The 23,259-nt window shown below is 40.8% G+C and overlaps 1 protein-coding gene across 3 annotated transcripts in view; it reads right to left on the reverse strand.

Annotated features, from left to right (window-relative positions):
• slc43a3b (solute carrier family 43 member 3b) overlaps positions 1–22,158 on the reverse strand; it is a 29,113-nt gene extending 6,955 nt beyond the window's left edge. Inside the window, exons 1-10 of one of the 3 annotated variants that reach the window (XM_079839522.1) lie at positions 21,858–22,158; positions 15,470–15,693; positions 11,939–12,068; positions 9,215–9,261; positions 9,060–9,136; positions 7,610–7,702; positions 7,386–7,525; positions 6,995–7,125; positions 5,183–5,326; positions 4,894–5,001 (exon numbers count right to left, since the gene is read on the reverse strand). In XM_079839522.1, coding sequence (XP_079695648.1) covers positions 4,894–5,001; positions 5,183–5,326; positions 6,995–7,125; positions 7,386–7,525; positions 7,610–7,702; positions 9,060–9,136; positions 9,215–9,261; positions 11,939–12,068; positions 15,470–15,656 — 1,057 coding nt within the window. In that variant the 5' untranslated portion in view covers positions 15,657–15,693; positions 21,858–22,158. Of the gene's footprint in view, positions 1–4,893; positions 5,002–5,182; positions 5,327–6,994; positions 7,126–7,385; positions 7,526–7,609; positions 7,703–9,059; positions 9,137–9,214; positions 9,262–11,938; positions 12,069–15,469; positions 15,694–15,785; positions 16,111–21,658 lie in introns of those variants that run through there. The other 2 variants (XM_079839523.1, XM_079839521.1) reach the window with 2 other exon arrangements.
• Between the last annotated feature and the right edge of the window lie 1,101 nt (positions 22,159–23,259).

Below are 23,259 nucleotides of genomic sequence, written 5' to 3' on the forward strand. Positions count from 1 at the left end.
AGAGGAAGAGGACAGTGAAGAGGAAGAGGACAGTGAAGAGGAAGAGCACAGTGAAGAGGAAGAGGACAGTGAAGAGGAAGAGGACAGTGAAGAGAAAGAGGAGAGTGAAGAGGAAGAGGACAGTGAAGAGGAAGAGGACAGTGAAGAGAAAGAGGAGAGTGAAGAGGAAGAGGACAGTGAAGAGGAAGAGGACGGTGAAGAGGAAGAGGACAGTGAAGAGGAAGAGGACAGTGAAGAGGAAGAGGACAGTGAAGAGGAAGAGGACAGTGAAGAGGAAGAGGACAGTGAAGAGGAAGAGGACAATGAAGAGGAAGAGGACAGTGAAGAGGAAGAGGACAGTGAAGAGGAAGAGGACAGTGAAGAGAAAGAGGAGAGTGAAGAGGAAGAGGACAGTGAAGAGGAAGAGGACGGTGAAGAGGAAGAGGACAGTGAAGAGGAAGAGGACAGTGAAGAGAAAGAGGAGAGTGAAGAGGAAGAGGACAGTGAAGAGGAAGAGGACAGTGAAGAGAAAGAGGAGAGTGAAGAGGAAGAGGACAGTGAAGAGGAAGAGGACGGTGAAGAGGAAGAGGACAGTGAAGAGGAAGAGGACAGTGAAAAGGAAGAGGACATTGAAGAGGAAGAGGACAGTGAAAAGGAAGAGGACAGTGAAGAGGAAGAGGACAGTGAAGAGGAAGAGGACAATGAAGAGGAAGAGGACAGTGAAGAGGAAGAGGACAGTGAAGAGGAAGAGGACAATGAAGAGGAAGAGGACAGTGAAGAGGAAGAGGACAGTGAAGAGAAAGAGGAGAGTGAAGAGGAAGAGGAAGAGGAGAGTGAAGAGGAAGAGGACAGTGAAGAGGAAGAGGACAGTGAAGAGGAAGAGGAAGAGGAGAGTGAAGAGGAAGAGGACAGTGAAGAGGAAGAGGACAGTGAAGAGGAAGAGGACAGTGAAGAGGAGAGTGAAGAGGAAGAGGACAGTGAAGAGGAAGAGGACAGTGAAGAGGAAGAGGACAGTGAAGAGGAAGAGGACAGTGAAGAGGAGAGTGAAGAGGAAGAGGACAGTGAAGAGGAAGAGGACAGTGAAGAGAAAGAGGAGAGTGAAGAGGAAGAGGACAGTGAAGAGGAAGAGGACGGTGAAGAGGAAGAGGACAGTGAAGAGGAAGAGGACAGTGAAGAGAAAGAGGAGAGTGAAGAGGAAGAGGACAGTGAAGAGGAAGAGGACAGTGAAGAGAAAGAGGAGAGTGAAGAGGAAGAGGACAGTGAAGAGGAAGAGGACGGTGAAGAGGAAGAGGACAGTGAAGAGGAAGAGGACATTGAAGAGGAAGAGGACAGTGAAAAGGAAGAGGACATTGAAGAGGAAGAGGATTGAGGCAGTGGTTTGACGGTTCACAAAATGAGGAACAGGGAGTGTGTGAGAGTTTAGTTCCTATATTTCTGTCATAAGTGTTTGGCATGGTAATTAATATGACGATGTTGTTAGTCAGTGACAGGGGTTAGTCAGTGTCAGGGGTTAGTCAGTGTCAGGGGTTAGTCAGTGTCAGGGGTTAGTCAGTGACAGGGGTTAGTCAGTGACAGGGGTTAGTCAGTGACAGGGGTTAGTCAGTGTCAGGGGTTAGTCAGTGACAGGGGTTAGTCAGTGACAGGGGTTAGTTAGTGGCAGGGGTTAGTCAGTGTCAGGGGTTAGTCAGTGTCAGAGGTTAGTCAGTGTCAGGGGTTAGTCAGTGTCAGAGGTTAGTCAGTGTCAGGGGTTAGTCAGTGTCAGGGGTTAGTCAGTGTCAGAGGTTAGTCAGTGGCAGGGGTTAGTCAGTGGCAGGGGTTAGACAGTGGCAGAGGTTAGTCAGTGTCAGGGGTTAGTCAGTGGCAGAGGTTAGTCAGTGTCAGGGGTTAGACAGTGGCAGAGGTTAGTCAGTGTCAGGGGTTAGTCAGTGTCAGAGGTTAGTCAGTGTCAGGGGTTAGTCAGTGTCAGAGGTTAGTCAGTGTCAGAGGTTAGTCAGTGTCAGAGGTTAGTCAGTGTCAGGGGTTAGTCAGTGGCAGAGGTTAGTCAGTGGCAGAGGTTAGTCAGTGGCAGAGGTTAGTCAGTGGCAGGGGTTAGTCAGTGACAGGGGTTGGTCAGTGTCAGGGGTTAGTCAGTGACAGGGGTTAGTCAGTGGCAGGGGTTAGTCAGTGTCAGGGGTTAGTCAGTGACAGGGGTTAGTCAGTGGCAGGGGTTAGTCAGTGTCAGGGGTTAGTCAGTGACAGGGGTTAGTCAGTGGCAGGGGTTAGTCAGTGTCAGAGGTTAGTCAGTGACAGGGGTTAGTCAGTGGCAGAGGTTAGTCAGTGGCAGAGGTTAGTCAGTGGCAGGGGTTAGTCAGTGGCAGGGGTTAGTTAGTGGCAGGGGTTAGTCAGTGGCAGGGGTTAGTCAGTGGCAAGGGTTAGTCAGTGGCAGGGGTTAGTCAGTGGCAGGGGTTAGTCAGTGGCAGGGGTTAGTTAGTGGCAAGGGTTAGTCAGTGGCAGACCTATTCAAGGAATAGTTCACCCCAAAAATTTTAAAAGTTACTCTTGGCCCTCTAGCAGTTAGAAAACTGTAGCTTTAGCCATTAATAGACACACTACTTCCTTGAGAATAAACTCCAGCACAACAACCATAATGACTAACGAACCCTTGCCACTAACTAACCCTTGCCACTAACTAACCCCTGCCACTGACTAACCTCTGACAGTGGTTAGTCAGTGGCAGGGGTTAGTCAGTGACAGGGGTTAGTCAGTGTCAGGGGTTAGACAGTGACAGGGGTTAGTCAGTGGCAGGGGTTAGTCAGTGGCAGGGGTTAGTCAGTTGCAGGGGTTAATCAGTGTCAGGGGTTAGTTAGTGGTAAGGGTTAGTCAGTGTCAGGGGTTAGTCAGTGGCAGGGGTTAGTCAGTGGCAGGGGTTAGTCAGTGACAGAGGTTAGTCAGTGGCAGGGGTTAGTCAGTGGAAGGGGTTAGTCAGTGGAAGGGGTTAGTCAGTGACAGGGGTTAGTCAGTGGCAGGGGTTAGTCAGTGGCAGGGGTTAGTCAGTGGAAGGGGTTAGTCAGTGACAGGGGTTAGTCAGTGGCAGGGGTTAGTCAGTGGAAGGGGTTAGTCAGTGGCAGGGGTTAGTCAGTGGCAGGGGTTAGTCAGTGGCAGAGGTTAGACAGTGACAGGGGTTAGTCAGTGTCAGGGGTTAGACAGTGGCAGGGGTTAGTCAGTGGCAGGGGTTAGTCAGTGGCAGGGGTTAGTCAGTGGCAGGGGTTAGTCAGTTGCAGGGGTTAGTCAGTGGCAGGGGTTAGTCAGTGGCAGGGGTTAGTCAGTTGCAGGGGTTAGTCAGTGGCAGGGGTTAGACAGTGGCAGGGGTTAGTCAGTGACAGGGGTTAGTCAGTGGCAGGGGTTAGTCAGTGTCAGGGGTTAGTCAGTGGCAGAGGTTAGACAGTGACAGGGGTTAGTCAGTGGCAGAGGTTAGACAGTGACAGGGGTTAGTCAGTGTCAGGGGTTAGACAGTGGCAGGGGTTAGTCAGTGGCAGGGGTTAGTCAGTGGCAGGGGTTAGTCAGTGGCAGGGGTTAGTCAGTTGCAGGGGTTAGTCAGTGGCAGGGGTTAGTCAGTGGCAGGGGTTAGTCAGTTGCAGGGGTTAGTCAGTGGCAGGGGTTAGTCAGTGGCAGGGGTTAGTCAGTGGCAGAGGTTAGTCAGTGGCAGAGGTTAGTCAGTGGCAGGGGTTAGTCAGTGGCAGGGGTTAGTCAGTGACAGGGGTTAGTCAGTGGCAGGGGTTAGTCAGTGTCAGGGGTTAGTCAGTGGCAGAGGTTAGACAGTGACAGGGGTTCGTCAGTGTCAGGGGTTAGACAGTGGCAGGGGTTAGTCAGTGGCAGAGGTTAGACAGTGACAGGGGTTAGTCAGTGTCAGGGGTTAGTCAGTGGCAGAGGTTAGACAGTGACAGGGGTTAGTCAGTGTCAGGGGTTAGTCAGTGTCAGGGGTTAGACAGTGTCAGGGGTTAGACAGTGGCAGGGGTTAGTCAGTGGCAGAGGTTAGACAGTGACAGGGGTTAGTCAGTGTCAGGGGTTAGTTAGTGTCAGGGGTTAGTCAGTGGCAGAGGTTAGACAGTGACAGGGGTTAGTCAGTGTCAGGGGTTAGACAGTGTCAGGGGTTAGACAGTGGCAGGGGTTAGTCAGTGTCAGGGGTTAGTCAGTGACAGGGGTTAGTCAGTGGCAGGGGTTAGTCAGTGGAAGGGGTTAGTCAGTGGCAGGGGTTAGTCAGTGTCAGGGGGTTAGTCAGTGTCAGGGGTTTGTCAGTGTCAGGGGTTAGTCAGTGTCAGGGGTAAGTCAGTGGCAGAGGTTAGACAGTGACAGGGGTTAGTCAGTGGCAGGGGTTAGTCAGTGGCAGGGGTTAGTCAGTGGCAGGGGTTAGTCAGTTGCAGGGGTTAGTCAGTGGCAGGGGTTAGTCAGTGGCAGGGGTTAGTCAGTTGCAGGGGTTAGTCAGTGGCAGGGGTTAGTCAGTTGCAGGGGTTAGTCAGTTGCAGGGGTTAGTCAGTTGCAGGGGTTAGTCAGTGGCAGGGGTTAGTCAGTGTCAGAGGTTAGTCAGTGTCAGAGGTTAGTCAGTGTCAGAGGTTAGTCAGTGGCAAGGGTTCGTTAGTCATTATGGTTGTTGTGCTGGAGTTTATTCTCAAGGAAGTAGTGTGTCTATTAATGGCTAAAGCTACAGTTTTCTAACTGCTAGAGGGCCAAGAGTAACTTTTAAAATTTTGGGGGTGAACTATTCCTTGAATAGGTCTTACTGACATCAAACATTTGCAGAGGTTTTTTTTGGAACTTTAATTGAAATGGTATTTTTTAAACAAAAAATGGTTTCCTACAATATGTTTTCATATGTACATTGAACTTTTAAGAGATGAAGGGAAAATAAAGGAAATGTGTGCATGTTTATGTGTTGACCTGGTTCTCGCTGCTTTCCCTTGTGGCGGTCCATGATGAGGCCGTTCCAGGGGGCGCACAGGATCCCACACAGCTGAGTGAACGCAAACGCATTCGTGTATCTACCGACTGTGAGCAAAAACAATAAGACCAAAGAGAAAAGAAGAGGATTCAAGCTCATGATGCACACATGATGCAGCCTGAGCCGGTTTGCATGTCTATATCTATACATAGCGCTCAAAGGCAGGGATTCACCTGATTCACACAAATAGCTGGACATGAGGATAATACAGTATGTGTGTGTGCATACCGAGGACTGGGTCTCCAGCGGCCAGATGATTCAGCATCGGGTTCAAGGTCCCGATGAACAAGTAGTGTCTCAGCTGCATCACAGAGAGCCACAGCAGATGCCACAGGAAGGACCAGGAGAGGAGACAGCTCTTGAAACTACGCTCTGACAAAACACACATTCATAGTGTTAACACACTTCACCATCAAGCTTTAGAAGTAAAAGGGGAAGGGACACATAAATAACAATAGCAGAAGTGTGACAATTCAGGACAATAATGTGGCCATATGAGGATCTGAATCTGAAACTAGGCTTTTGACTGTTGACATGTCTCATGCACACTGCCATTAGATTATTATAATCGAAACCTGCCCAATGAGACAGGAAGTGACATGTACAATCACCAAACCCAAGACATTTAGGAGCAGGTGAACCAAAAGCAAAATATTAGCAAGAGTGTTATCACTAAAAGGAACACAAACAGTGTTTTATTCAAGAACAATCATGTAATATGGCAAAACAAAACAGCCATAAAAACAATGTGACAATGTTTATTGTCTGTATATTTAGGGGGCAAGCACTGAAGCTGCTGTAGTCTCTATTGTAATTGAGGTCTATGGCAGGTCTATAAACCGTAAGTAGGAAAATCGTGAAAACTAGCACACCTGCAGTGATGGTAATGAATAGTAATCTGGACAACTTTGGTGTCTCTAGGACGAACTCTATAGCGCCACCACCAGTTCAATAATGCCCATTTCAGTAGTGGCCATTTGAAAAAGTTAAGTTCGTAAAAGTAAAGTCAAAAATCGGCTCAGATGATCACTGAACCAAGCCACACAGAAATGACTGAACAGAATGTTCCTTTTTGTTCAATAGTTATGATGATGTGAAGTTAACAATGTTAGATTAGATGCTATATATTGGCCAAACTTTGATCTATCAAAATGAAACACTTAACTCAAACTCGGTTAAAAAGTTACCAGAGAAGTTTGAACAGCACCACCTAGTATTCCAGAGATATAAGAAAGCATTTGAAAACTTTTGACGATATCAAATTTGTCATTTTCCATTAATCTGCCCGTCCGCCATATTTAAGTAAATGAAAAACAGTTGATTCACTACTCCTACAAATCTTGCCCAATTGTGTAAAAAATTGTCTCAGATGATCTTTAGACTGAGCCACAGAGAAATGAGAAATACCTTTCTGAAGTTGACTCTGTGTTTGTTGTCCTATACCAAATAGCTTAGCATGCTAACCAAAATGTTTGTTGACTCATTCTTAGCTTGAAACCTCTCTTCTGTAACGTCAAACGTGAGTCCTCTGTGGCGCACCGTTATAAGCAACAAGCCCTGAACCTGTCAGGTCCAGACCATAAGAGGTCCTGTGGCCAGAAACAGTGCAAAAGCTGCTTCTGTTCCAGACATTTGAGAATGATCTAATCTGAACTTATTAAATATAACATGCAGTGCCAAAATCTTAAAGAGTTTTACATTAAAACACACCATGATAAAACAGATGGTAAAACAGAAAAGCACAGTGGCCTGTCCAGAAACTAAATTACTTAGATAAAATATAATCATTCATATGTGATGTGTCACACAGGGACTTGTGGGTATGTCTTTTAACTAGTTTCACCACAAATCATACACTAATAACAGCTTTTGACTGTAACAAGGGTTAACACTCAGACATTATTAAAGTGTAGTTGTGTTACATTGACTTCTGTGCTAATAAAGGGTGGGCTGTTTCTACAGTGATCTTTATACAGCACAGGCGTATAGCAGAAACGGCGTATAAACTACAAAAACACGTGTGTTTAGTGTGTGGCCTACCCGTTGTGTCTGTGTTTTGGCCTTGGGCAGAAGGCTCTTTAAATGACATTTCCTCCTCAGACTTAGAAGTCTGGATGTTCTTCTCTTCAGTCTTTGCAATGGCATAATCCCGAGTTCCTCCACAGTTCACCCTATTGGCATGAATAAGAAACAGTCACAGGCAAAGCATTGTTGGAGGAAACATATACTGTATATACAGTGAAGTTCATTAATATTAATATTCTGAAAAAGAAACTTAGTCTCTTCCTGCTCATCAAGTTCTTAGCTTATATAAATATAAAGTGCATCCGGGAAGTATTCAGCGCTTCTCTTTTTGTACATGTGTTCTCCAGGTGGAGGCTCTGGGTTTGAGCATGTTTCTGAAGGAGGAGGGATTGAGCGTGTGGTTTACCCGTAGCTGTAGTTCTCCGGCAGCGGGTACGGGATGTGTGTGCGAGGCATCAGCACAAACGTTCGCAACAGATGAAAGACACTGCAGCAGGACAGGAAGAGGAAAGAGCCTCGCAGGGATACTCCATCCTCAAACAGCAACTGAGAGACAGAGATCGGACCATCAGGATTCAAGGCCGCTCATCTTAACACAATCTGATGGGAGGTGTTTTATGTGCCTCTTACTTTGACGATGAGGAAGACCGCAGAGGAAGAGTCAAAGGCTCCGTTATACAGAGTGATTATAGTGGAGCGGTGAGCGCCGAAGAGATTCGCCACCTACAGACAGCAGAGGACATGTGGGTTCTTTACACATCATAAAGAGGACATTATTATGGGTTTTTTAGTTTATGTTAGAGGGTCATATAATGAAAACATGAAAAAGACACTTAATATTCAGTAATATTCTTGATTTGAATGCACTGACATGCGTCTTCTGCAGAGTTGCTGATTCGACTGTTTCATAATTAAAGGGTTAGTTCACCCAAACAATAAAAAGTAAACAGTGCAGAGCTTCCGAGTTCTACGTCAGAACGGCGGCTCCCCATTGGCCAGTTCCTGCGTCAGCATCACACGCATACATCACGGCGCTCATGTGAACAGCGTTGGCCAATAATGAGCCGGCATTCTGACTTAGAACCCGGAAGCTCTGCAATGTGTTTACTACGCCTGACACAGATGAGAAGAAATTGTTGAATGAAGTCGTTGTTTTGGGGGGTTTTGTGCACTTAAGTATTCTCGTGGCTTCATAACATTAAGGCTGAACCACTGAAGTCACATGGACTATTTTAACCATGCCTTTACTGCCTTTCTGGACCTTAAAAAGTTGCAATGACGTTGCCGCCTATGGCTGGTTTTCCTGTTTAATACTGTAAAGCTTCTGAAATAATCTGTATTATAAAGCACTCTAGAAATAAAGCTGACTTGACTATTGTCATTTTGATTAAAAGAGATGGATGTCCTCTAGATGGATATACTCTAATATCCACAACACCAAACTCAAAGTCATTTCACATAAGACATGGTTATCGGATCACGTCAAAGGTCCTAACACTTTATTTCAATGGTCCACTTTAGACATTCTGCGCAATTCTGCGTTTAAAAGACGTCTAATAGCGTCCAATCACAGCCCTGACATCAAGACTAAAACAAGGCCAAATTTGGGCTGTCAGTGAAAATAGCCCAGTGATAGACTAGTCATCCAGAACATGAACATGTCCAAGAAATTAAACCAAACACCTGTTGACTTTGCTTACATGATGGGATAGCAAACATCTCGCAAGTTGTTTAGGCAAAATGTTATTTTGGCTAGAAGTGGGTAACTCACAGCCGGACTATATCGGGTCTAAAGTTAACCGAGACGGTGAAATGACGGCTATTGCTTCCTGGGAGGTAACTTTGCAACTACATGTCAACTTATTCTACTTACCTGAACCCGAACCCGTCTACCAATACTCTAATGAGAGTTAGCTGACATGTAGTTGCAAAGTTACTGCATGTACAAACTATGTTTGTAGTCGTACCACAAAAAGAACATGAAGGTTAAACTAGAAGCACTAGAATATGATTCTGTCATTTCTACTCTATATTCTAGCTATCACAACGGGTTTGAAGTGTGTTCTAGGATAGCCAGTACCTGTATGTTGGTCATGAGGAAGAGGATTCCTCCAACAGCGATGAAGGACAGCGCAGGGAAGAGGAGGTTGGAGCTCGCTGCAGGAGGAAACAGCGCTCATGACTACAAACACACTCAATACACTGAAGACAAATAAAGATAAAAACGCCCCTTACCAGGAGTAGAAAAGGCTATTAACAACATTCCTGCAGTGTAAACCGATCTGTAAAGTAAATCATATGAGAATATGACAGTAGGTTTGTGTGTGTGGAACATGTGGATTGTGTTATAACAGACTGAGAGTTATACGCTGAGAAAAATATTTGGACACTTAAGCCTCGCATATTAAAGCATCTCCGCCGCTTGAACGCTTGGGGTCAGGATTGTTTTTAAAGACACTAAAGCTTTTATAAGCAAGCATGTATGAAATTGATTTCAAAAGTGACAGTGAAGCCTTTTACATTTCTATTTAAAGTAAACGCTGTCCTATTCATCAGAGAATCCTGAAAAATAAGCTCATACTTAGTATTCTCAACACTGATAATAATCATAAATATTTGTTGATCATCAAATCCTCATATGAGAATGATTTCTGAGGGATCATGTGACACTGAAGACTGGAGTAATGATGATCACAGGAATAAATTCGACTTTACTATATATTCACATAGAAAACGGCTGGTTTTTTACTATTTCCCTGTTTTACTGTATTTATGATCAGATTCACGAGCAGAAGAGACTCTTTTGAATGGTAGTGTATGTATGTTGTACTTCACATCACATTAACTGTCAACTATCACTACAGAGTTTAGGTCAACATCAAATCAAAACTATTACCAGAATTATTAACCTTTCGATCTTTCAGGGTAAATTTCCAACTGTCTGGAAGTTGTTGTTCCCCTATTGAGATCCTGTAATTATCGGCCTATCAGTATCCTACCCACTGTTTACAAGGTTATTAAGAAATTAGTCACTGAGCAAATGATCTGTCACTGGAATAATAGTTCTTTTGCCATCCAATGCAGTTTAGATTTACAGCTAATTATGCTAATTGTTTTTCTAATAGAAAATAGAAAATCTCTATCAGATAAAGTGGGTGTAGTTAGAGCTGGGTTTCTTGATCTTAAGAAAGCTTTTGATACTGTTAATCATAGAAATATTAAATCTAAGTTATATAGATTTACATACTCTTAACTGTGTTTGAGCACAGAATCAGCTGATCTATGTTGGGGATGGAAAAATACTTAGTATGAGCTTATTTTTCAGGATTCTTTGATGAATAGGACAGCGTTTATTTTGAATAGAAATGTAAAAGTTCACTGTCACTTTTGAAATCATGCATGCTTGCTTATAAAAGCTTTAATGTCTTTAAAAACAATCCTGACCCCAAGCGTTCCACAGGGATCTGTCCTGGGTCCAATTGTTACTGCTCTAAATATAAATGAATCTACATGTCCTGGCACTGACTTCCAAATGTATGCAGATGATATTTACAGTATCAGGCAGTTATACGGCACAAGTTGCTAATGAACTTTCAAATTCTATGTAACAGCTTGCAAATAAAGTCCAATAGTATCATTGCAGAGCCATGTCTGTGTCAGGGGAGAGGCTGTTTCTCAATATAAATGTCTTGGAGTTCTGCTCAGGTTAAATTTAATCATTCTAATTTCAGGTTTATTGGAGATTATATGTCTTTAGAGGCAGCTAAGAGCTACCCCATATTGCCAAAAGCATTGTTTTTCAGGGGTTAGTTCCAGTGAAAGGAACTCTTAATGCTTCACCAAGACATTTTGGACAATTTCATGCTCCCAATTTTGTGGGACCAGTTTGGGGACGGCCCCTTCCTGTCCCAACATGACTGACCAGTCCTCAAAGCGTCGTTCCATAAAGACATAGTCGCGGTAGGACGGCATAAATTGGTAAAAATATGTAACAGAACATTTCCAACTCTTTTTCAACAATTACGGGACGTGTTGGATGGACGTCTTTTCAATAGTCATTAAACGTCCGAATGTTTGCTGGGATGTAACAGCGCGGATTCTAAACTGACGTTTAAGGTTTAAGGATTGTAAGCTAAATTTAATCGTTCTAATTTCAGGTTTATTTGAGATTATATGTCTTTATTTTGCATATTATTTACTGTCTAACAACCACTGGTCTCAGGCAAGCTCAACAATTATTATAAGTATTTCCTTATTAATTTGAGCGATTGTGTATTTGTAAATCATATATCATGTTTTTATGTCGAGGGATGACAGATGGAAATGTCTGGTGCATTGACTGAAAAGCGTATTAATGTGCACTGTCCCTGTTAAAAACTAAACAAAGAAAAAACTGTAGTGGAAATTCCTTTAGCTTTATGCAGAATGTATTTACTTTATATTATGTATGTGTTTGCATAACAACAGACAACTGATCTTAGTGGAAAATGACTGTGCGTGTGTGCTATCGCATGTGTAAAATTGTGTGTGCAACAAAAGTGTTTGTTCCATGTTTAGAAGTGGTTCCTCTATTCGCGGTCTAGAGAATGAGAGCGGGCCTTCTTGCAAGAATAAAATACTTAGACAATTGGGTTTGGTTTTCATTACAATCTCACCACTAAAGAGTTAAACATTTCCACGACAAAACGAATAAACTTGTGTTTTGGCTGAAAATGTGCTTTGGCTATCTTAGTAAATTCCACTTCTATATGATCTGCTGTAAGGACGTTCATTCAGTGCTCACTATAGTTCATCTCTGGAGAAAACGCCCACATTGCCCAATGCACCACAGATCCCTGTGTCCTGCCAAATCTGTGACATCACGCTGCGTTTTCTATGCACTTCTCTCCTAACTGCTTTCAAGGCCTAAACAAGCAGATAATGGGAACAAACACACACACACACATAAATCTGACTCACATTCCCAGCAGCCTGGCAACGGTGGTCCCGAAGCGGTCGAACAGGAAGCCGTTTGGCAGCGTGAGGAAGTTGTTCATGAAGGATGCGATGGTGAAGACCAGGGAGAACTGCTCATCTTGTAGCCTGCAGTCTAGCACATGAAGCCAGTGTTAGCCACACACACACACACACACACACACACACACACACACACACACACACACACACACACCACATCCAGTAACTAACTACTTTTACTTGAGTACTGTACTTTTTGAGTATTATTTTCTTCTGGAAACTTATGACTTTAACCCTCTATGGTACAGAGTTGTCAGATGGCAACAATTAATTTCTACTAATTTTTTGAGATTTTCAGTTATTCAGAAAAAAATACAATAAATTGCACTATGGGAGTTAAAAGGGCAGGCCTTAAAGGAACACTCCACTATTTGTGAAAATAGGCTCATTCTCCGACTCCCCTAGAGTTGAAAAGTTGAGTTTGACCGTTTTCGAATGACCGTCTGGCGCGAGCACTTTTAGCATAGCTTAGCATAGATCATTGAATCTGATTAGACCGTTAGCATCTCGCTCAAAAATGACCAAAGAGTTTCCATATTTAAAACGTGACTCTTCTGTAGTTCCATCGTATACTAAGACCGACAGAAAATGATAAGTTGTGAATTTCGAGGCTGATATGGCAGGAGCTATACTCTCATTCCTGCGTAATAATCAAGGAACTTTGCTGGTCATTTTTGAGTGAGATGCTAACGGTCTAATCAGATTCAATGATCTATGCTAAGCTATGCTAAAAGTGCTAGCGGCAGACCCGGAGATCGGCTGAATGGATTCGAAAACGGTCAAACTCAACTGTTCAACTCTAGGGGAGTCGGAGAATGAGCCTATTTTCACAAATAGTGGCGTGTTCCTTTAAGGTAGCCAATGATGTGCTGTTTTTAGGTCACATGACTTAAATTGATCTGAATGTCTCTTTCCCCCGGTCACCTGTTGAAGAGCTCCAGAAATCACTCTATTAAACTCATCTCTTTTCAAGGGGGATTTCTTTGATAAGTAAATTAGATATTTTTATTCACAAATCAACTTTGTCTAACACAGTTTTCCTGTAAATTGAGAAAATATCAATGTTTCCATACGGCGACGCTGTCCACAGGGGAACTGCAGTCATGTTTTTCCCCATTGGCGTTTATTATAGATAGTAGCATCAGCAATAGGATTGCAGTTATTAGTGTTTATTGTAGTATAGTTGTGTTTATGTATAAGTAACAAAATGATTTCTTCTGTTCAGAAAATGAATACAGCGATATTTAACGGAAAGGGCAAGAGGATGAGTGAGCCAGATTATAGGGAACGATGGGGATTCAATGATATACTTATGTTGGGTTTCCATCAAATCTACCAATTTCTAAAATAAATGTGCATTTAAATAGAAAAGATCATAATTTTATAGAAAATCTACTTTTTTTGACCATTTTCTATTGTGGTACAGGCTTGGTAAATTTCCCTAAGAACCCCCCCATTATTTTTATTTTTTTGGTTCATATGATTGAAGCCATTTCATGTAATAAAAACGTATCTTATTTGAAAACATATTTCATGGTTAGAACACAACGTCCCATAGAAGGTTAACTTTCACACTTTTCACTCCTCTATATGTCTATCACGGTCCTCGAAGGGGAAAGTCGTTTCTTTGTAGCCGCTTTGAAAGCCAGTGGATGATTTGTTTATTCTTGAAAACATGATTTTGAAGAAACATGAAGAAAACAGCATTTTTTGAACACGGTTATTGGATGGCTCAACAGAAGACGGCGGTGCGCACCCATGGCCGTATTTACACACAATGTTTCAGCTTTCTCAAAAGATTAAATATTTGTTTCATTTTATGTGTTTGCCTAAAACAAACCATATCGCAGCCTTCAAAACCTCTCCGCCCAAACCTACAGAAGCATATTGAGGTGACTCAACTGTTAGTGAAAGCTTGAAATGGGAATCGTCTGTGCTTTTAGAGCTGAAGTTTCTGTATGAAACAGTTCATTTTGTTATAATAAAAATGTTAGGGAGGGACGATTTGGGAAGAGATCCAGTCAGATCTGATGTCCTGCGCTGTAGATCTGTGACCCTGGACCACAAAACCCAGTCATAACAGGGTCTATTGTTTTTTAAATAATCTTTTATGGATGTGTGGTTTGTTAGCATGTAACTATTTGAAAATCTGGAATCTGAGGGCGAAATATTGAGAAAATCTCCTTAAAGTTGTCCAAATGAAGTCCTTAGCAATGCATTTTACCACTAATATTACATTTATGATATATTTACAGTAGGACAATTACTAAATATCTTCATGAACATGATCTTAATATGCTGATGATTTTTGGCTCAACAGAAGAATGTATAATTTTGACCCACTCAGAGTGTTGTTGGCTATTAGCACAGAGATACCCGTGAGATCAGGACTGCTGTTGAGCTCCAGGGCACGTCTGAACTGTAATGTGCTGACCCCGGCGGGACTCAAGTGCACACTTGCCGCATGTCTCATGAAACGTTCAGAGATGTAAACGTCAGGGAGAAAGAGAAGAGACGTGGGTAAGTGTGAAAAAGGGTGACGACACGAGAGAGAAACTCAATTCAAGCCGGTTTTCAGTGCGCACGCAGAAAGCTGCCTCTCAGACGCCGATTTTTACTCGATTTAATCTAATAAAATCTTATATTTAGTCAATTTAGATGCCTAAAATGTGACTAAAACTTTAGGTGGAGGACTACACAGCAAAAAATGCTTTTCTTACTTAGTATTTTTGTATTGTTTCTGGTCCAAACATCAAACAAATTCTCAAAACAAGAAGCATTTACTGGCCAAATAAAAATTATTGTCTTGTTTTGGGGGGAAATAACTCAAAATTAAGTGAGTTTTTGCTTAAAATTAGCAAAATAATCTGCCAATGGGGTAAGCAAAATATTCTTAATTCAAACAGAAAACAAGATTATTTTGCTTACCCCATTGGCAGATTATTTTACTTTAAGCAAAAACTCCCTTAATTTTGAGTTATTTTCCCCCAAAACAAAACAAAAACTTTTGCTTGTCTAGTAAATGCTCCTTAATGTAAGATTTTTTAGATATTTGGACTGAAAACAAGACAAAAATGCTAAGTAAGAAAAGCATTTTTTGCAGTGTATGACGACTAATGCACTAAATCAAAACTGTCATGACTTGACACTGGTATGAAGTACGGTCGGTCAAATGATGCTAAAGTTCAACAAAGACATTAGTTAGCATGCAAAAACACAGTTTGGCTTATAACTGAAGTCAAATAAACACAATGTTGAAACCTTTATTTCTAGTATGATTTTGACTTTGATAAGAGCTTTGCAACAATAATAAAATCATGCGTTTACTTTCACTCTTGACACATCTGCGTTTTTGCTTAAGTAAAGCTCCCACTTAATATTTATCCCCCGTGGTAATATTTGACCAGTTGTTCTTTTCCTCCAGTAATGGAGGTGTGTACTCTGTCCACCTCTGATCGCGTGTGTGTGACTGACCTTCAGCTGCGGTTCCGTTGATGGTGGTGTTCACACACAGACTGCTGAAGTAGCCCTCGGTCTTCAGCACAAACACCAGCGTGGCCCAGCCGAAGACGGCCCCTGCGAAGCCCAAGCACTCCAGTAAGCCTGAGATCAGCGTGAGCCAGGAGCGAACCCTCATCCCTCCGTCCTGACAGCCCAACATCTCTGCCCAGCAGCCTCACGATCCTCCAGAGAGAGTCCTGAAACAAACACAAGCAGTCAGTACACACATCCACACACACGTGCTGCATGAGCAATAACAGGAGACATCAATGCACGTTCTCCAACTCACTCCACAAAGCTCAAGACACACACTTCTCCCTCTCTCTCTTTATATGGACATCTGAGGGGCTTTTCCCTCCCATTCACACAAATCCCTCCTCTCTTTTCTTCTAGCACCCGTTGACTTCAGCATGGAGCGTTTCTGACCAGACGAGACCCTGTCCGACCTGTCTTATAAACACAACCCCTGTACACTCGCACTGAAGGCCTGAGATGTGTGTGTGTGTGTGTGTGTGTGTGTGTGCTTCTCTCTCACATTAAAGCACAAAAATGCCACCGAGCAGGAGTGTGTGAATGTCTGAGATGTGAGGGTGTTGTAGTAGATTGTGAAATGCACTGATGACTTCTCTCTCAGAGGCTAAAATTAATGGAAGCAGAAGTTAGACGTGTGATTGGCACAAGACGTCCTGTTTCTGAGGCTTCCCTGCCGGTCTGAGGCATCGAGTGATGCAACTGTGTTCAGAATAAAGCGCCTCCTAATCGCACTTTCACAGTCCCGATCACAAGACCACCACAGATTCACTGTGACCGTCCTCAGAAGAGCCAGACCAGCACACACATGCAGGAAGAAGTGTGTGATTCTGCCAGCGGTTCACACACACTGTGTATCGTACAGGGTGAACGCAGCTAAACGTGATACCTGGATGTTTTTCTTTTCTTTATCACTTTAGTTCACTTTAAGGTCCAACTATAGTATTTCAATTTGACATTTTGAGGTCATGCATTTCTTTTCAGGTGGGCCATCCCTGATTTATCAAAAATGATCCTGTATATTAATTAAAAACACAATATTTATGAACACATATCCAAACAAACATATTCAACAACATATTTAACAAACCCAAAAGCATATAGCCTAGAGCCGGGGTTTTCAAACAGGGTCCTCCAGAAATGTTCAGAGAATAAAAAAGCAAAAGTTGTTAAAGTCTAACAAACACTGTAACTGTTTCATATCTAAATGTGTCTTGCTGTATACATACTTTCCAGAATTTTTAAATATTATGGATATTTTTCTTACACACACACCCATCGATTCACTTCAGAAGGTCTTTATAAAGCTTGGGAGAGCCAGGACATTTTTTTTATAGAACTCTGATTGTATTCGTCTGAAAGTTCGTGAAATGTCATATACTTGAGAGTGAGTAAATTATGGGATAATTTTCATTTTTGGGTGAACTCTCCCTTTAAATATAGCCAATTTAAGTTTAGAAACAATATGTTTTTAATGCCACACTTAGGCTACTATTTATCTAACAGTTTTTAATGTTTTTCCATACATAAAAAAATTATAAATTGATTTCAGGAAGGGGGTCCCTCATAAAAGGTTCATCATATCGGGGGTCCTTGGCATCATAAAGTTTGAAAACCCCTGGCCTAGAATACGAGAATTCATCTGTTAACTCAAAGCATGTGTACAATTCAAAACAACTGACAGAAATATGGATGAGAATCAACTCTACAACATATTAAACATGGACAAGAACTCATCCAACAACAATCAGGCTAACAAAAATGTCATTTTAAAAACCTTTTTTCTGACTGTTTTTTTTTCTGAACACTTTTTTACAGCTTTATATTCTTCATCTAGCTCCTCTCGTCCTTTCCTCACTCCACAGATGGATTATCGGCTCTTTCTTTCCTTTCTTCCATCTCTGATGTGATTTTCACATGCACACTCACTTCTGTTTTCTAAAAGTAGAATATTGTACACGTCAACTGTAAAACAACCAGTTAATGCCAGTTTATTTAATGAATTCGAATGTAATTACCGAAGGTTAAAGGTCGCCCACTTTACCAGGGGCACGTTCAAAGCTCAAACCGGTGCGCAACGCAATGAAGTGCTTTACATAAAAATGAGAAAGAAAATACAAGGTATTAAGAAAGTAAGAACTAGAAATAAAATGATTTAAATTAGATTTGATTACAGAAGATAAAAAAGTGAATGGAATGGGATGGGGATGTTCTCTTTCATTCTGGACGGCAAGGGCAGTGATTGCGTCGAGTATTAAACACGTCTTTATATCGATTTCATCCGGTTTTCTTGAGAAAGAACACAACGAATGGTCTTCTCAGCTGCCGTAGTTGCATCAGAACAGGGTGTTCAACGCAGCACCGCTTCCAGAATCCCACTGGCCCACTTTATCGAACACATTCAGCCAAAGTGGGCCAGCAATATTTAAACACCTTACAAGAAAACTAACTTTTTTTAAAAACATTGTATTCTTTGCATTGCACTTCCCATTAACTGTAACAACAGACAAAACAGATACTGGTCACAATAATATTAGTTTACATTTAGTGAGCAACCTTATAATTGAGAAAATAAACTCTCTCATCCGTTTCCATTTCCTCCTCCGCCACACCCACCAGTGTCTATCTCTTAAAGACATAGTGTCTCTTTAATTAAAGGCCATGGTCATCGAGCACAACTGAGATCACCCCTATACACTCGGTTCAACTGTTTTATAACAGACCATAATGAAAGATCCTGCCAAACTACTCAATCTTTCCTTTCAAGAATTTCAGATCAGAAATCAGACATCAGGACAGTTGTACCACCCTGACATTTAAAGCATGAGTTCACTTCAGAATGAGCACTTCCTGATCATCTCCTCTCCTCATCTCATCCCAGATGTTCATGTGTTTCTTTCTTCAGTTTTTTGAGGATCATTCCAGGATTTTTCTGCTCATAATGGACTTCAATGGGAACCAACGGCTGAAGGTCCAGATCACTGCAGTTTCAGAGGAGCATTAGAGCTTAAAGTGTATAAATGTGTGTGTGTGTTGTAAATGTGGTGATGGTTTGTCTAGATCAGACTCTATTCCTCTGGGATTGGTCAGAGCCTCTGAAACTGCAGTGATCTGGACCTTCAGCCGTTGGTTCCCATTGAAGTCCATTATGAGCAGAAAAATCCTGGAATGATCCTCAAAAAACTGAAGAAAGAAACACATGAACATCTGGGATGAGATGAGGAGAGGAGATGATCAGGAAATGAACTCATGCTTTAAATAGTCAAATGAATTTTAATCCAGACAATAAAAACAAGCTCCTGTAGGCCAGCTTTCACAGACAGGGCTTAGCCAGGATTAGGCCTTTTATAAAGCATCGCTGGTGTGATGTGATCAAAATGCAATGACTGGACGAACATGTTTTGGTCTTGCACAGAAGATACATGTACTTCTATTATTGACAAAAACATTGCCTTAATGAATATATCCAGCAGAAAGGAGTACAAAAAACAAACAAATGAGTGTAGTTTCCAGTAAAGCGTGCGGATTTAAAGCGGGGATATCCGAGCCCGTGCAGATAAATATATTTTCTATGCGTAACATTTCTCATCATGTGGTCAGGGATGTGTTAAATATAGCCCGTCAGCAGTTTTATATGTCGTCCTTTAGAAACATCATAAGATTTCTGACTACACTTCCTCAAAAAAGGGAAACACGCACTTTCCCCACACTCAGCATTACGATCTGAAACATCTGCGCAGAGTCCAAAGGCCTGAAGAGACGCACAGAAGCCTTTATCGACCTCCTCTGTCCAAACCTGTTTGCTTTATGACTAGAGCCTCTTCATTTCAGAGCATTCAGTTAAAGCTCAGAGTCCTGCGGGATATCTCGGACTGAGCAGATCTTTGGATCTCACAGATGTTTTAAACAGAAGTGCGTTTCATCATCTGTAAATACACACTTCTGTTTCCTTGAGAAGGAAATGGCACTCATCCTCATTCATATATTCATATTAAGAACTTTCCTTTTCTTTTGAGTTCTCAAAACTCACACATTTTGAGTATCAGAACGGTTTCATTGTTTTCAAAACAGACAGAAAATGCTTAAATTAAGTGTTATATTGTGTTTTTTGTGCAAGATTATGTTAAAGTGGAGATTTAGTGGTGTTTAATGTTTTGTTGTGCTAGTTTTGAAGAGTTTCTGTAATGTTGGGTTCTCATGTGACGAATCGGACGGAGCGCGAGCTTAGTTTAAATGTGTTTTATATTCAGCTAATGCTATGCTAATGCTACCAAAACATTGCGTCACCAATTAGCAAGGTGGCATTTATTGAATTACCTAGTTAAAGCTAGCCAATTTTACACTATTAAACATTTGAGATTACATGTTAATGTTAAGTCAGTTAGTGTACTCAAATATTTCAAGTTCAGAGCAATTCAAATGTTTGATTACAAAATAAAAATCTGCTAATTCTGCTTACTTAAACTTTAGCAACTGATTGAGTTTTGTCAAATTATTCAGGTTCACAGTCTGATACCGTAACAAATCACTCTGAATTGTATAATGGAGACATGCATTTTATGTAACGATTTGTGAAAATACAAATAAATATGAAATGAATTGAATGTTGGCGATCATGCCTTATAAAGCTTCATTTTACAAGCACGTGGATATCATGACAATAGAAACAGAATAATACTAGCATACATATACAGTCATTCTACGAAACGGGGGAAACATTTACACTTTGCAATTTTCCGAATTTTCATTAAGAAGAAACTTTTTTTTTTTAAACCTACAACTTGAAAGATATGTTAATCCTCCCAAAAATCTTATTTTTCCACCTCAGGCACAACATTTTTATTAATATTATCCTTTTAATTTATGCAAGGTAGCCTTTCTTGTACCACCCCGTTACGGACAATATGTACGCCCTAAGTGTAGTAAGACAAGAAATATATTCTTCAATTCTAATGTTTTCCTAATAGTAAAATGTCCCTTTTTTTGGAAACTAAAAATAGAAACTCTGTAATTTAATCAATTTTTTTTATTTTTAGGTTTTTAATCTTGACATATGAATTTGACATTTCAATGACCTCATTGTTTTACTGAAAAAAACGAATTAACTTTAAAAAAAATGTATACATAATCTGAAATAAATAAGCTTTCCGTTGATGTATGGTTTGTTAGGATAAGACAATATTTGGCCGAGATGCAACTATTTGAAAAATCGAAATATAGAGAAAATCACCTTTGAATTTGTCTAAATGAAGTCCTTAGCAATGCAAATTACTAATAAATACATTTATATATATATATATATATATATGTATACAGTAGAAAATATACAAAATATCTTCATGGAACATGATCTTTACTTAATATCCTAATGATTTTTGGCATAAAAGAAAAATCAATTATTTTGACCTGCACAATGTATTGTTGGCTATTGCCACAAATATACCCGTGAGACGCAGGACTGGTTATGGGGTCAAGGGTCACACATCCTCACATTCAAATGGGAAGGAGACCAACCCCATCACATCCCTTACCACGTCACAATTAAACATGACGGGTGGTTCATTTCATCCTAAAATGGCCACTAATCTCCCATGCGGTCAAGATCCTCACCAGGTATACATGCGTTCAATCTAAAACATAATTTCCGTTGTATTAATAATGTTAGAAAATATAATGTAATTCAATGTAAAAGAATGTCAGTACTGGCCTGCTTTTGTTCTTGGTGGTTATGAGGCTCAAATAATGTCACTTCAGCTTTGTGATGTCATTTAAAACAACAGTAGCCTAAGTTATTTAGAGATAAAACAAGTTAGTGTGACGGGGGAAAGTCAAATTGAGGAACGCACTCAAATTATAACATATTTACAATATTTGTTTTTAAATAAATATAACTTATGTAAACAGGGACAAACATATTATCCTGAAAATAGAAAAAAAAATCTTATTACACACATCTTATTAGGTGATATTTTAAATGCAAATGTCTTGTTGGTCAACACGGACATGTGAAATTTGCTATGAAAAATTATTAAAAATAGAACATTACTCTTTACAAACAGTATTTTATAATATGTCATGTTAACAAGAACACTTGAATTAATAACTTTAAGCTTTGGAAAGACATGTTTGTACCTTATGTATCTCATCAAACGCCTTGGACTCAAATGGCCACCGTTTCGTAGAATGACTCGTATAACTACACAACATGACAATTCTTTGAATGGTGTTTTGTTCGCAGGCAACTTCAGCAATGCATTAGAGATAAAAGAGTCTCCATTGCTGATCTCCCGGTCTGGATCAGTTTTCTGTTCGCTGTGGATGAAGCACTCACCGGGAGAATCCCGAAGGAGAAGCCGAGGAGGAGACCCGCAGAAGGGAAACGGCAGACTCTCGGGGATCAGCGCATATCCTCAAGCCCCTTCATTCACACAGAGAGCACTAGAGAGATTACTTCAGCCTCAGTGTTAAACAGGAAAATACTGCAACAGAATGAGTTTCGGCTGCAGAAAACGGGGACGTCATCAGCTCAGTTCAGTTCTCATCGATCTGATCAACTCTGAAAGCTTTCAATAATATCGCTAGTCTACTGAATGATATGTTCATTTATAAATACACATGATAGAATGTGATTGACAGATATCGTAGTCATCATCGGTTCTTTTTGGATAGTATATATTTGGCGCCCTCTCCTGTCCTCTCGTGAACGCGCATCCGTGTTAGATCTCCTTTATTCCTCATGTGTGTTGACATTGTGTTTGACTGACACAAACATGACAGGTCAGAAAACACACACAGTATCAGATGGTAGATATACCTCATGTCTTGATAACATTTAAATAATAAAAATAAGTTATGATATTGCTCCACTCTAAAAAAAAAAAAGGTTCTATATGGCACCAAAAATGGTTCCTGGCTCGTAATCATAGGGGAACCTTTTTTAGTGCTATATAGCACCGATTTTGGTGCTTCAGCGGTTCTTCAGAGGTTCTTCACTGGTTCTTTGACTAAGGTGCTATATAGCATCTCTGAAGAACCGCTGAAGCACCAAAATCGGTGCTATATAGCACTAAAAAAGGTTCCCCTATGATTACGAGCCAGGAACCATTTTTGGTGCCATATAGAACCTTTTTTTTCTCTTTTTTTTTTTTTTGCTAATGTTTCCATTAAGTTGTGAAAAAGTGTCCAACTTTCAAATTAAAATAAAATAAATTCTTGCTTATGTGAACGTTAAGGAAACATTCCCTCCGTATCATTCTTCAAACATTATGGGAACGCTACTTCTGAATGTTCTCTGAAACAACATTTAAGAAACGTTACATGAACGTCCAACTAAAACATTTCAGAAAAAAAGTATTTTTTGTAGTTTTTGTGCTAATGTTTTGAGAACATTATTAACCCTTTAACTGTCTCCGCCCTTTTTGAGAATAGTCATGAAATGCTCCATCCAAACTTAAAGGGCTGTAGTTCAAGAATGCTTTGGCATATAGACCTATAGAGTTTGGTCTTGATTAAAGAAGACACTCTGCAGATTATTGCTCAAATCATTTCAAAATATGAAAGTATGAAAAAGTTATGGAAGTTTAAATTTACTGTAAATGGAAAATACTGTACTAAATATTTTTTATTTCATATAAAATATATATTTTACAAAAAAAGTTTTACTCTGAAATTACTATAAAATCAAAGCCATATGTCTAACCAAGTTGTGTTCCAAATTTGAAGTTGATATCACA

The sequence above is a fragment of the Gobio gobio genome (assembly GCF_949357685.1).
Source record: "Gobio gobio genome assembly, chromosome: 16".
NCBI classification, from domain to species: Eukaryota; Metazoa; Chordata; class Actinopteri; order Cypriniformes; family Gobionidae; genus Gobio; species Gobio gobio.